Below are 15,194 nucleotides of genomic sequence, written 5' to 3' on the forward strand. Positions count from 1 at the left end.
TTCTTTTCTTCTTCTTCTTCGTTATATTCTTGTATATATCTAATTTCTTGTCTATATATATTATTTATTGGTAATACTAAATTCTGATTTTTTTCCTTCATTTTTAATATGTAAATAGTATAATTGAACCATTTTATTATCTTAATTCAGGACCCCACTGGAAATAAGCTTTCGAGCTTTCGTGGGTCATCCTGTGCAAACCTGTTGTTTTAATGCTACTGTATATATGTTATGGTGACTTGCCAAATAAAATCAATCAAAATCAATCAATCAATCAATCAATGTCCATCCACTGCCCACTTCTGATTCAGTAATATCGCCATCTGCGTCGGTGTATGAGAGGGGGCGATGTCATCGAACATGGCGAAAGGATACACGTATGTCCGTCAATAAACGCTACAGAATTGGTACATGTTTTCTTGTTTTCCACGATAATCACCTATTTTTCTTGGATAACCGAAAGACAAGGGAGCCAGAAATATGGCGGAACATTCCCAAGGAAGAGACATGTTTCTTAGACGGGCCCTCGAAAAGATCCTGAACGATAAAGAGACGAAGAAATCTTACAACTCGCAGCTGAAAAAAGCCTGTGAAGTGGCACTAGGTGAGTATTTCACCGGGTCGTACCCGGGAAGCCAGCCGTAACTTGCCGGTGGCGTATGTTGCTGTATGTGTTGTTCTGTGACTTACGTACCGGTACCGGTATGCGAATCATCTCTGATTGAGTGTTTGTAATTGTGCGGAGGGGGTGTGTGTTGATGCAGGAGAGACGTCGACTAGACTGTATGCGTATAGATCTGCGTGATTCTTGTCTTTCCATTAATGCCCACAATCATTATATTGATTATTATGGCATATATATTTCATGTATCTTTCTTGTGTCTGTGAAGACATACGCAATGTCAATGACCACAAATTTTACAGAGAAAAATATGACAAAATCAGATTAAAAATGTTGGAAGAATTATTTAGTTCATTTCATTTGATGGCCTCAAAATGCACCCTTTCTCATCAAAATCCCTTTTCCATTCCTTGGAATGTTCCTATTAAATACGTTGAGGAGTAGATCTATAGTCAAGAAGAGGAAGAAAATCATATTTCTAAAAATTTTATGAGATTTTTTGGCACAGTTATAATTAAGATAAGGAACATTATCAACTGAATTTTTATTGGAAATAAAAAAATATCCTGATTATTCTTTTGTTTGATTGTTGGGTGCGCAGACATGGGCCCCCTTTATTATGTTTATTACAGACCGGCCTTATGACTTGTGTAGTACCGAACGTGCGCATTTACGCACAAGAAAATGATTCCAGTACACGTAAAACTTTGCAACATCCTCCTGAAGGAACTGAATAGAAAGATGATGAAAAGGGGCCTTAACACTTGAAAGTTTTTATTTCCTCAAAACAATCAAATATGTTTAAAAATGCTGATCAGTTATGATGAATTCTGTGTAACCATGGACCTATTATGAATGGACATTCAACGAGAGCATTTTATGACCACCACCTGTTTCCAGCTGTCAAAATCGCTGTCTAACCCTTAAATGTCTCTTTACGCGGTTTTTACGACGACCGCCCAGGGCGATTGTTTACACAAGCTCCTTTCGGCCATTGATCATCACCGATCGATCACTAGCCCTCTTTCGACCAAAGACGGTCATGTTTTAGCCCCGCTTGCCAATAGGAAAAGTCCCTACATTACCTAGAATGCAATGCACAATTCATATCCAGTTTTTCAGTACATTATTTTAGGTTGTCTATAATGTGCGATTGTCGTCTGACCATCAAAAAAATCCCTTTAAATTTCATCAATCCTATGGAATTTTATGTCCAAATGAAAATCAACTTCTGACCGAAGGTAAGCGCTACTATCGACATCAATACTGTCCGAAAAAGATACATTTTTAAAGCTTTTCTGCACATTTCTTCATCAAATTTCAACTGCTTTTTTACCGAAGATATACGGATCTGCAAAGTGATGTCAATGCATTTCATGTGCGGTTGTTTGCGATGTACGTAAAAAATATGTTTATGCATGCCTGTTTTCTTGTTTCTGCTATCATTTTCATAGCGCTAACGTTCGCTGCTGTGCGTTGCTTTCAATAAAGTGAACGAACAACATCGCAATGGGTAGGAACAGCGTACAATTGATTTCAGCTGTCCAGTGAGAGCGTGTTTTATGACCGGCTTGATGAGCGTCAGCTGCCAGCGCTCTGTTTATAAAAGGATTAGCGGTGATGGTCATCGGCCCAAAGAAGGGGACTCGTTGAATGTCCATTTGTGATAGGTCCATGGCATAACAATACCTTTTTCAAGTGTCCAAAATAATTCACATGCAAAGAGGGGTGCGATGGAAAGCTGGTATATCATTATCATTAAAAAAAACAAATTGATCCCTGCAAAAGTTTGCCTAGTATTTATTTGTAGACATGTATTTACCTGTATGTATTCATGGTGGAAGATTGATGAATATTTAAGAAAATATTGCATTTGATAAGATTTAATTCATTGTAAAATTTTCTTCAATGTACTGGCACACATCAAGTTGAATGAAACAATGATCTGGTCATTTTCAATTTCAATTCATGGTCAGCAATTTCCTTATGATTGCATGAGTTTCCTACATGTAATATAAATATGACCATGATGACATGTCATTTCAATTCTGACTTGTACATGTTCTTCAAAACACAGCTCTTCATCATCGTTGCAACTGCCTAAGTACCAACCGCATAGAAAGGATTTAAAAGAGTACTTAACTCTCCAGAGCCAGAGAATGGCTTTATACATGTAGCATCTTCAAGATATCCTGATCATGGTCATTTGGGTCAATAAAGTTTGACCATTTTGATGTATCAACAAAATCTTTTAAAAAACAAAATGATGTTGAAACTTGAATGTGTGAGTCAGTTCTATTGACTTGATCAGGCATCAGCAATTCAATATTGAGTGAATTTGTTTTACTTGGTCAAGGCCAAAGGTCACTTCAGATAAATGATAATCTGTATTAAATTCAAAGTTGATATAACTTTGAGTAGGGGCAGTGATTTTCCGCGATCGCGGAAAACAGACAGAATTCACGGAAATGGCCTTTTGAAACGGAAAGTGGCATTTCAACCGGAAAATATATTTTTCCTCAGAATACGCAAAACAGCAACACAGATTACTCCAAAATCTCAACAAAATACGAATATTAAATGGCCACAAAACCTCACAAAAAATGATCTCAATTCACTACAAAATCAACACATCATGACTGCTCTTCACTCCATCATACTCGATTGTACCTCTTGCCCCGGCCCTTCCCGGCCGCATGGCTGGGGTACGGTCAATCGGCCGTATCGAAAGCGTTCACATGCAGATCGTGTGTTGCTGCCCTCTACGTTTGAAGATAACAGCACGATCTTCAAATCCAAACTGGCGGATAGAACGAAATCGATGACTGCTCAAAACAATGTCCCCCCAAAAAAACAAATTATCAATAAAACTTAATTCATACGCAAAATAATGCTAAAATGTGAAAGGTGAGGATTTATTCATGTTAAATATGTTCGTAAGAATATGTTATGTACCCGCGTAGATCCGATTAGAGCGGATTCTACGGCGTTGTTGGTACAGTGACAGATACAAATTTTTACCAGCACTAGCGTTGCCTTACTGCTACTGAATGGGTAAACGGAATCGTTGATTTTTCCTGTACACAAAGTCTATAGGGAAACAGAATTTCTGTTTTCTGACATGCTCAAATGGATAAGATTTTCTGAAATGGAAAAGGCAGTTTTTTTAAACGGAAAATCACTGTCCCTATTTATGAGATGGCCATCAATCAGGAATAACATGAAATTAATCAGGTGTTAAAAATAAAAGGTCATTTGATGTCGATGATCTAAGGATTTTTCATTGATTCTTTTTTATTAAAAAAATGTTCATCTTATTTGTTTTTATATTCCATGAAGTTGGTTAATAAGGGGTATGAAGTATTGGCCATTGCGTGAGTTAAATTTCAGGTCATCAGATAAAGTTCAAAGGTCATTTTAGGTAAAGAAATGTATATTCATAGTCCAAATTTCAACTTTTATGAAAGTATCAAATACAGTGTAGCCTTTCATACTTACACATGTAATTACCATGAAGTTCAATAGATCAGGTAATTCTGAATGAAAAGAAGCAAGAAAAATAGGAGCTGTATATAAAATACATTGTAAAGCCACCATGAAATATACTTTATAGAATGTGATTTCAAAATTATGATTATTACATTACATTGTATGTGTGTTTGCATCATCAAGAAATTTAAGGAAAGTACCCTTTTCAGTCAAAACCCTCTTTTTAAATTAGTAACTTGAAGTAACTGTGTTTGCTTTGGGGAAAGTCAATACAAGAGAAGCTACATGCATAGATGTAGTACTGTACTGCTATTTTACATATTTTACATTTCAAAATTAAAATCTAGTTTTAGTGTCCTTACTGATGCACAATATCCAAAGATATCTTTGAACATGTACATGTATCTAGGGGCAACTGTCCTCACCCCCTGCCCCATTATAATTTACAAAGTTTGCAGTCATCCATGATCCAAGGTGTAATGTAATACTGTGTTATTTTCTTTTATAATTCTTTTTTATTATCATTTTTTGTCTACATGTACATGTATAGTAGTTATGTGATGTGTTTTCTTTATAATCATGAAAATCAATAAACTTACTGTACAAATCTTCACTTGTCATCAGACATGGCATATCATGGAATTTGTTTAACTTGTGGAGATGTTTGTGCATTTAGTTCATCCTGACAATAAAACCACATAGAGTACTAATTACCATTTACATGCATGTTTTTTTATTTTTTATACTTCCTGTTGATATTAACTGTTGTCATTTAGATCTTTCAGATCACTCGTTGCATACAAATTAAACTGATACTGGCAACAACAGAAAAATAAAATGTTCACAGAATTGAACAAAATTTACTCAGTATTAAAAAAAAAAGATAGCTCCCAAATGATTTTTAATTATTACATGGGTTCATCTGTGTTTCGTTTTTCTTTTTCTCTTTTTACGGAAGTTAAGGTTTTGAAATACATGTACATGTACTCTAATTTTACAGCATTTCATCGGTCCACTACCTGAGGCCCTGTTTCACAAAACTTGTTACAATGAATACCTTTCCAATACACAGTTTAAGGCTACTGAAATCATTCAATTTGATTGGCTGATTATAGTTAATTTTTTTTTTTGCATTTGTTATTATAACAGGCCTTGATAAAACAGGACCCTGTATACATGTTCATTGTAGATTAATCAACCCTGATTGTTACACTAGTCCATGAGGACAATTTTTGTCAGTCCCGAGGAAATTCATACTGAAACTGTGAAGATACATACATGTAGGCCTACATGTACATGTATGAAAATTAAAAACATGAAAGAGGCCTTACACTCTGCTGGCCATGCCATCACACATTATCCTAGCTCTGGTTAACTCTCCTTTTCTCCCTCACTGAAGTATCGTGTGCTAAAGTAATAAGCCTGAATAATTGAAAAATCAGGAATGGGGATGAAAAGGTATGTAGCTTTGTACATCTCTGAACATATACACTGGATGGGTGGAATTCTGGGGCAGATTGCACGAAAGGGTCTTTGCAAGGACCGTCTTTCGTGTCGCCCATCTTTTATGATGCGCCATGTGAAACGCATTTTAAATAAATCATATATGCAAACATATTTCATTCGTCCATTAAATTAAACAAAATATTTGTTTATAAAATGATGTGATATATCATGAAATTGTATAAAAATTACATTTAAAAGCAAACTAACGAATCTTATTCTTTATCATAAATTTCAGAAACACCCCGCCTATAGCGTATCATAAAAGATGGGCGACACGAAAGACGGTCCTTGGAAAGACCATTTTGTGCAATCGGCCCCTGATAGCCATGGCATGGTTAAACCTCGCTTAAATTTACACCACACTTTTATGGAGTGCCAATTGTCAGCACATTCACCAATTTTAAAAATTATTCTTGTTCTACTTCAAAAAGTTGTCAAAAAAATTAATGCAGTTACATATATGTTATGGGAAGAATTGGAATATAAAAATACAATGTATATTATGAATTTCAATAAATTAATTGATATGAAGAAATATTAGGACGTTCAGCATTCCATAAAAGTGTGGATTGAAATTCTAGTGAAGGCTAGGGTTGAAGCTATACTGTTTGAGCTCTTTAACACTTGTTGTTTTTCTTATTATCCCGTCAGGTGAAATAAAAGCCGAGTTGCAGAGTGGAAGGTAAGCCAACCAATTTGAATTTACTCTAAATATCAGTTTTTAATTGCCCTTCTGCAAATCTGGCATTTTTTTTTATAGTAAATGTTTTTAATTATGCACATTCTCAGCTTGCTAACAGAAACTAATAATGATATTGTGGCAAGGAAATAATGCCGGGGAGGGGGGGGGCAGTCAAATATTGCTATACACATGCATGACCCAAAAAAACGTGTTTAAAGGGGTGTTTTTCATTTTTGGACGAGGGCCACGCGTGCACTCGTTAAGGGTATCAAAAATACAGATTTTCAAGAAAAGGGTGGTTTTGAAAGACTGGTCATTGGTTAATTGCGGGTCAAACGTATTTAGGGTATCTTTTATTTTCCAAAGCTTTTTTTTTAAGAAGTAGCAAAACGTGTTTAGGGGATGTTTTTCCCCCAAGCTTTTCCCCGGGGTCGTACATGTATTCTGGTGACAACTTAATTCGGGGCCAAAATGTGTAAATGAAGCCCAGGGGGTTATTTTGCACACACAGAAAAAAAATCGTTTAGGGGGTGTGTTTAGAAATAATTTGGTCACGCATGTGTATACATTTGACTGACCCCCCCCCCCCCCCCCCCCCCGGAAAACAATAAAAATTTGAAAGACTGGTCAATGGTCAATTGCAGGTCAAACATATTTAGGGCATTTTTTATTTTCCAAAGCTTTTTTTTTAAGAAGTAGCAAAACGTGTTTAGGGGATGTTTTTCCCCCAAGCTTTTCCCCGGGGTCGTACATGTATTCTGGTGACAACTTAATTAGGGGCCAAAATGTGTAAATGAAGCCCAGGGGGTTATTTTGCACACACAGAAAAAAAATCGTTTAGGGGGTGTGTTTAGAAATAATTTGGTCACGCATGTGTATACATTTGACTGACCCCCCCCCCCCCCCCCGGAAAACAATACACAGGGGCTGGGGGCGATGTAGCCTCCAAAATGCTCAAGAGAGCACTGGAAAATCCCCATTCATTACAATTTGAAAGCTTATCCAATGTTCTCGATTAATATGTAGGCAGTAAGTTGCTAAGAAAAGTATCCCCTGAAAATTCTTTTTTTTTTTTGGGGGGGGGGGCTCTATTGTGGTCTGATTTGCAAGATTAGTTAGAACTGTATTACACATTCTGTATGTTTGTGCAATGATGGATGTACTGTACAGATTTATTATTTACATTATGTTCATGTTAATAACAAAAGTGTTTTTTTTTTAATACACTGTACACAAACAGAATTCAATTTCCTGTTGAAAAGATTAGGTTTGTCCATTTCACATTTGAAATTTAAAACAATTTAAAAAAAACAGCATTTTTAATATCATACATGTAATCATCATGGTGATCTGTCATGTCAGTCTTATATTTTTTTCAAGGCAGATTTTTTAGGTGGTCTGTCATGAATATGACAGATCACCTATTATATTCGTCAGAATTTTCTTTATTTTTATTGCCAAAGCTAGTAACCACTTTATCTCAATATCGGGCATATCAGTTTTCTTGATTTTCATGTCATGTATGGCAATCATTATGGACATGCGAAACGAAACTTTTCAAGGTTATCAAATCATGATGACGTCATCTAGGCGCCATTTTGTAAAATTAAATGATTGATCATATCATCGCAACTAATCATAAAAAATCATCCATATTTGCATCATATCAAGTTCAGGTGACAAGTCATCAGGACATGTCAACAGAGGTCATGCAAAGGTCACGACGCGCACGTACGCGCGCGTCAAAATTTAAAAATTTTCCAAATCAACCGTGGTCAAGTTTGGGTACGTTTCAGGCCATTTTGAGCATGTCAAGAATTTGCGCGCGCACAGGTATGCGTGCGCGTTCTTGCTCCTACCATCGCTATGCCTCTTCGAGTCGTCATTTATTTTGTGTCTGTCCATTGTCCATGATCTTCTGATTAATTTGATACCTCATTAAGCCTCTTAATTGAAATATTGTATAATTCAAACAATAAAAACAAAAGAAATAGTGAGTGAGTGACATCATTGACTCTCTCATTTGGATGTAGCTGGCTCGTTCGTGTAACTATTTTGTTGAAAATAAGCGAAACTTCGAAATGTCATAACTTTCCTATTTTACATCCGATTTTGATGGATTTTTCTCATTTTATTCAAATCAAGTTTTTGTTGGGTGGACTTGTCCTTTAAATTTGAGCGTATTAATAGCAGTTTAATTCCTGTCCAACATGTGAACATTAAAGCAAAAAAAATGTCCACCCCAGGTAAAAGTTGATTTGAATAAACAGAGAAAACCAAACAAGCATAACACTGAAAATCTCATCAAAATTGGATGTGAAATACAAAGAAAGTTATGACATGTTGAAGTTTCGCTTAATTTCCTTAATACCCTAGTCGGTATGCAAATGAGGAAACCGATGACATCACCCACTCACTATTTCTTGTGTATTTTATTATATGAAATGTGATATATTCTAATTTATTCCTCAGTGGCATGTGAAACAAGTTTTATTTCTTGCTTAACATTGGGAATACTGGTCATTGTTCTAGGATTTTATGGTTCAGTCAAGTTGGTCTTCATTGTCAAATTTGTAAAACTTGAATATTCTACAATTCAGACAATAAACAACAAAAGAAATAGTGAGTGAGGGACACTGAATCAACTCTCTCATTTGCATGTCACTGAGTTGTGTATACAACTATTTTTGAAAAAAATAGAGAAACTTTGAAAATGTCAGATTCAATGTCAGAACTTTCCTATTTTACATCCTATTTTAATGCATTTTTCAGTGATCGGTTTGTATGATTTCTATTGATTCAAATCAACATTTTTCAGGGGTGGACTGGACCTTTAACACTACAGAGGTTTGAGAATTTTTTAATGTGAATCACATATTTACATAATTCTCCATGTGAACATACTGTGTGAAAGTTGAATTTCAAAAGTTTGCAGACATGACACAGACACAGTAGCGTACATGAGATGTATTTAGTTGACAGATTGAAGTGCACACTCACGCTACCAGCACCTTGACGAAATCTGCCTCAGATTTGTTTACAATTTTAGACTGCGTTTAGACGAACTAGTGCATTACACACACACACATATTTGTACGGGATACTCATACTGGACTTTAGAAAATATGCTTCCTTCCTCTTCCTCCTTGTCTTGCTCAAATGTTATTTCTTCCAACATTCATTTCACTTGCTTTGGAATAAGATGTAATTTCTGTATGTACTGTACTGTACACCTTTGCTGGTGTACGATCTCGTGTTGATTAGAATTAGAACTTTAACTAGTACTCATACTCTCAGTAACTCTTTTTTCAGAAATCATTTACTATATACATGTAATAAACAATGTTGTAAGAAATGAAATGAAATTGTGATTTTATGCATGTTCACTCTGCCCCTCCTCCCCCCACCCTACTTTCAATATACAATGTATCTACAAGTACACGTACATGTACTGTACTCTATGGCTACCTACTACTACACACACTTCTACTACTACTACTGCTGCTGCTGCTGCTGCTGCTGCTGCTGCTACTACTACTACTACTACTACTACTACTACTACTACTACTACTACTGTGTATACATGTACTACTACATGTACATGTACTATCACTACTACATGTACTACTACTACTACTTCTACTACTACCACCACTACTACTACCACTTACTATACTGCTACTACTACTACTACATGTACTACTACTACTACAGCTTGTAACATACATGTACTCTCACTAATGTTCATGGAAAAAAGTACCTTGTAGATGTTTCAGAAAGCATCTTTACGAATGAATGATGATCCTTTCTTTAATAGGAACTACATGTACATTACATGTACATCAACACCAGTGGAAATCTTGTAGGCATCATTACCTCTAGAAAGGATTACCAGTCGTTCATTAAGTCACCCATAAATTGTATTGTAACAAGTACGATTAAAATTATTTTCATTTTCATCTTTTTATTTTGAAGCGCGGAATCCTCTCCCATCAAGGCAGCCTCCTCTGCCCTCCCTCTGCCAAAGAGCAACATCAATTCCATCGCAGCGGACCGACACTTCCTACCCTTTGAGCTCGCCTGCCAATCAAAATCAGCTCGGATCGTGAATACTGCCCTCGATTGTCTGCAGGTGAGTGCCAGCTCATTATGAGTGATAATGGACGTGCATGTAGTCTACAGGCGCAGACTTTTGGCTTCCGAATAGTGCATAATATAGAGTCTGAAGTAGTGAGACTACTTGTACACCTGGGGGTGTTTCACAAAGATTTAAATGTGACTTAGAGTGGCACTTAAATTCCCAGTTGCGTACCGTATAAAAGACATCACCACATTGGTCAGATCATGTGCATAGGACACGCACTACCTCGTATCCATCAATCAGATTGCGCGTGGCATTTAAGTGCGGCTTAAGTCATACTTAAATCTTTGTGAAACAACCCCCTGTACATGTAGATTCATTCCTTTAATACTGTGTCTGCTTCTAAAAAGTTTGGAGTCTAGTCTTCATTCTATGCATGAAATAATTTTGGTATATAGTGTTATATTTGAGTCTGTGCATGCAGACTACATGACCATGTTCCCACTGCCAGCATCACTGGGGAGTCTTGGGTATTCTTAATGGTTTAAACAGCAGGGAAGCAGGGGGCAGAATTTGTTTCTTGAAGAACTCTGAATGACTGGTGCAAAATTTGTTTCATGAATAAATGGTGTGGTTATTGAGAATCCAAAATGGAATCAAGTCATGCTCCTTTTGTAGATTTCAAAGAGTTGCATGCGTTATAAAAGGCATGTCTGCATTGGTCAGGTCATGCTATTAAAGAGGATACGCACTACTGCGTATTAATCAATAAGATTGCGCGTAGCATATCATATACGCGTCAGCTTTTAAGTGCGACTCTATTAAAGTCATACTTGTGTCTTAATGAAACATCCCCCCTGTTCATGTATTTGGCATGATGTGAGAGCAAGTATACATGAAGACAGCCATATTTTCCTGGCACACTTTTAGTAAAATCAAGTTACGTTGCCGTAGCAATTTGTTCACAACAGGAAATGATGCATAATTTTTTTATTCATTCACATATTTGTAAGCGTGAAATTTTTTTATTACTATTTGAAGTTCATGTAAGCAACAGATAAAGCATGTTTAGTCTGGTGACTGAAGAAGGTCAGGGAAAGTGTATTGAGTTTTTATGGTAAATGAAAAGTTCTACTATCTGAGTAGTTTAGGGGGTGTTTTACAAAGATAAAGTATGACTTAGAGTCGCACTTAAATGCCCAGTTGCGTGCGGTATAAAAGGCATCCCCGCATTGGTCAGATCATGCCAAGCAAAGAAGATTATTACTTCAAGACCAAATAAAATGAAACAAAGAAGAAAATATTCTTCCAGGTAGAAATCCAAAGTATAAATAAGCGTAGGAAAATGTTTTTTGCTTTTTTTGTTACCGGGTATCAGGCCTCGAAATAATCGACGGCCATCGACGGCCATGGCCGTCGATGCCCCCATTACTGGCCGTCATGCCCTTCTTCTTTTTGCTAAAAGTTACGGCCACTAAAAATGTGCCCTTTTTTATATGGCCATGGTGCCCTTTTTCTGATATATAATGTGCCCCTTTTGAAAGTCTGCACCTTTTTTTCTGAGCGAGGAAAACTTTTCTCCGATCTCAAAAAGTATCCAATATCTTAGCTTTACCAGCAACGTCCAGTGCATGTATGCAGTCTAGTCTGAAGCCGCGCCGAACGATGAGCTAGCTATACACCGCTAGCGGCCGGCCGGCAGCTAGTGCGCTTTACATATGCTATGTAAGCTGCAGCATACACAAAACGAGTTCATTGTCTGCGTGCACAAAACAATAAGAAAACACACAACCAAGCTCACTTGAGCTGATTGGACCTTCGGATAGCCAATGAAACTTTTGGGGAAACAAAGAAGAAGGCACGTGGTTCCCTTATCAGGAGAGGTCATGACTTCAGAAATAAATTGACCCCTCCCCCATCTGTGTGTGAGGGAGAGAGAAAGATAAGGGTGGGAGCCGGAGAATTCCTTTCATGTTTCAAAACAATAATGCAACCTTTTTTCTATCCCCCTCACACAATGAAAACTACATTCCAACACGTGCCAGTCTTCACCGGTACTTTCTCGACTAGTCTCCAAAAATAGACCCAGTTATACATGTAGGTTCAAATGATAAAAAATCGTAATTTTAAAAGGTATTTCAAATTAAATATTTTGCAAAATATTTATTTGAAATACATGTGTAGAATCGTGGGCAGTGCCACAAGTGGGGGCGGGGACATGGTGTGGGCAAGGGATGTAATTGTTCAAGAAATGCTCCACCTGGGGTCAGTCTCAAAGAATAGTTCATGAATGAGTTGTTTACATCTTTGGGCTTTGGACTTTGAACTCTGATCTGGGCTGATTCATTCATATGCAGGGGTGTGGCACTTGGAGGGATGCATGCATAATACCAGAGTACCAGCATGGATTTAGGAAGGATTTTCATTGGAACAATAAACTGAAAGTTTTAATCTCATTTCATGTAGTTTCTTTTGATATAAATATCATGGAGAAGGGGAAAAAGGTCCTACTTTCATTTATTCTAAACATGTGACTTTGATGGAGATTTATTCATGGGTGGGGGGTCACCATAAAGTAGGTCAACTATTGTGACCTAAAAGACCTGATTCCCGACGAACAATCGAATCATTCGATTATTTTTTTCAGGAAATTATTGAATGGTAAAAATGACAATCGTCCCAGGCCTAACATCCATGCACCATAGCGGTCACGCACAGTTCTCAAACTCCTTTGCTATTCGTTCATTGTGTGCAGAGAGGGCGGGATAAAATGACAAACACAGTACAACTCCTTTGCTATTCGTTCATTGTGTGTATAGAGGGCGGGATAAATGACAAACACAGTACAAGTACATGTTCCTTGTATACAATGCATTTATTCCAAGTTCCACTCCCATCATATCAGCCCATATCAATAAGCGCAGCTAACGCTAGGTCATGGAAGTAGGTCAATTTTTGAATGCGTGATTTCTGATATTCCAGGAATCTCGATTAATCGAACTAATCGAATGTTTCCTCTGGCAAACAATCGAATGGCAAAAAGGGTATTCGTCCCAGGCCTACTTGGCATGCCATGAGGTAATTTGGATAAAGAAATAGATGAAATTTACTTCTACCAGAGGTACTTTTACTTGATTTGTTAAAGATAAATTCCAGTTTTGGTAACGATCTCAAAATGACTTTTTACAGAATCTAATATAATGACCACCCAAGTGTCTGTTTGTATGAATAAAAAATATGTGCCAAAGGATTCTGGGAGAAATTGTGTAATTGTTGAGAAATAAACAAAATAAGCGCGGATTCGGTCACTTCCGTCGGGTCTTTATTCCAGCAATAATAATACACTGTCCCACGTGTGCCTATCTGTGTTGGTGATCTTCAGTGTGAACGTTTTTCAGCGTAGATTTCAAGATTTCACAAAGTTCAGTTTATGTAACTGTACCAGATCTAGATCCTCGATGATATTCTGACAATTAAGCCTGGTTTTACAGACTTTCTCATGAATGCAGTGTTTACTGCAACTACTGGCAATTCTCTTTAATATGTACATGTTACATGTTGGATGTCAAATTCAAGACTCAAAGCAATGCAATGATGTGTTATCCTGTCCTGAAGTGATTCTGAAGAATAATGAAACTTTCTTTTAAAACCTTATACAGTGAGTGTTGTCAGACTATTAAAGTTCATTTTTTCTTAAGTAAATAATGTGGTTTGGTAATGAATCTGATGCGTAACATCGACTGTGGAAAGCCCCCCCCCCCACGCCGCGAAACTGTAACACCTACAAATAATTTATTACATGCCCCTTAAAAAGTGGCCTTGGTGCCCCTCTGTATGGCCTTGGTGCCCTCTGCTGCCTGGCCTCAGTGAAAAAGTGCCCCTCAAAAAAGTGGCCTTGCCCCCCCAAAATCCTATTTCGAGGCCTGGGGTATTTATTTCATGTGTCATCCAGATGAAACTATTGTTATAAATACAATTGCTGTCTTTTTTATGTTTTATTTTTTTCTAAATGTTTTCTTTATTCCCTTTTTTACATTTTTCTACCAAAGATACTGATTGTATGTACATGTAATCATCATCATTGACTATATTTTATTTAGAACTTGTCATCAAACATTCCTATTGTAGAGACAAGTGAATACTGTAATATAATTTTGTATACATAAATGTATTTTTGCTATACAATCAATGTTTCTCTTACATATACTTTCTCATTTGATGAAATGCTAGTACAGCCGTTTGTTTTTCACTTATTTTTCTAACTCCTCCTCCTCCCATCTTGTTTCCATAGAAACTGATAGCATATGGTCACCTGACAGGGGAGGGGCCTGACAGCACTACTCCGGGGAAGAAACTGATCGATAGAATAGTAGAGACGATCTGCGGTTGTTTTATAGGAACACAGACTGATGAAGGTGTCCAACTTCAGATTATCAAAGTAAGTGGTATCATGAGTTTTTGTTTGTTCTCTGAAGAATATTTTGATTTCTTTACAAAAAGTGGGGAAACTTTGTGGCACTTAGGGTGTGTTCAATTGTTGGTTTCCAAATGTAAACAGCAACATGAATCATGATTGAAAACGTGGTTACAAAATGCTGATGTTATGAGAAACAAAGGGTGGGTTCAATGTCCTCCATTCCCGGTTGTAAAAGTATGAACATCTTTCAAATCACGATTCTGAGGAAAATTCAAACATGGAAGAAAGATGCGTAAACGTACGATAATCACAGATTTTACGACATTGAGCATTACGAATGCAACATTGAACATGCTTGCGTTGTAAAACTTCTTTAAATTTGCTCTCGCAGTGGAAG

The 15,194-nt window shown here is 36.9% G+C and overlaps 1 protein-coding gene across 2 annotated transcripts in view; it reads left to right on the plus strand.

The window, feature by feature from the left end:
* Positions 1-343: 343 nt before the first annotated feature.
* LOC121431411 (brefeldin A-inhibited guanine nucleotide-exchange protein 1-like) overlaps positions 344-15,194 on the plus strand; it is a 49,944-nt gene continuing 35,093 nt past the window's right edge. For both annotated transcript variants that reach the window (XM_041628976.1, XM_041628977.1), the window contains exons 1-4: positions 344-604; positions 6,269-6,299; positions 10,275-10,431; positions 14,672-14,818. In XM_041628976.1, the coding sequence (XP_041484910.1) occupies positions 481-604; positions 6,269-6,299; positions 10,275-10,431; positions 14,672-14,818 (459 nt within the window). In that variant the 5' untranslated portion in view covers positions 344-480. The remainder of the gene's footprint in view (positions 605-6,268; positions 6,300-10,274; positions 10,432-14,671; positions 14,819-15,194) is intronic.

The sequence above is a fragment of the Lytechinus variegatus genome, chromosome 17, assembly GCF_018143015.1.
Source record: "Lytechinus variegatus isolate NC3 chromosome 17, Lvar_3.0, whole genome shotgun sequence".
Lineage (NCBI taxonomy): Eukaryota > Metazoa > Echinodermata > Echinoidea > Temnopleuroida > Toxopneustidae > Lytechinus > Lytechinus variegatus.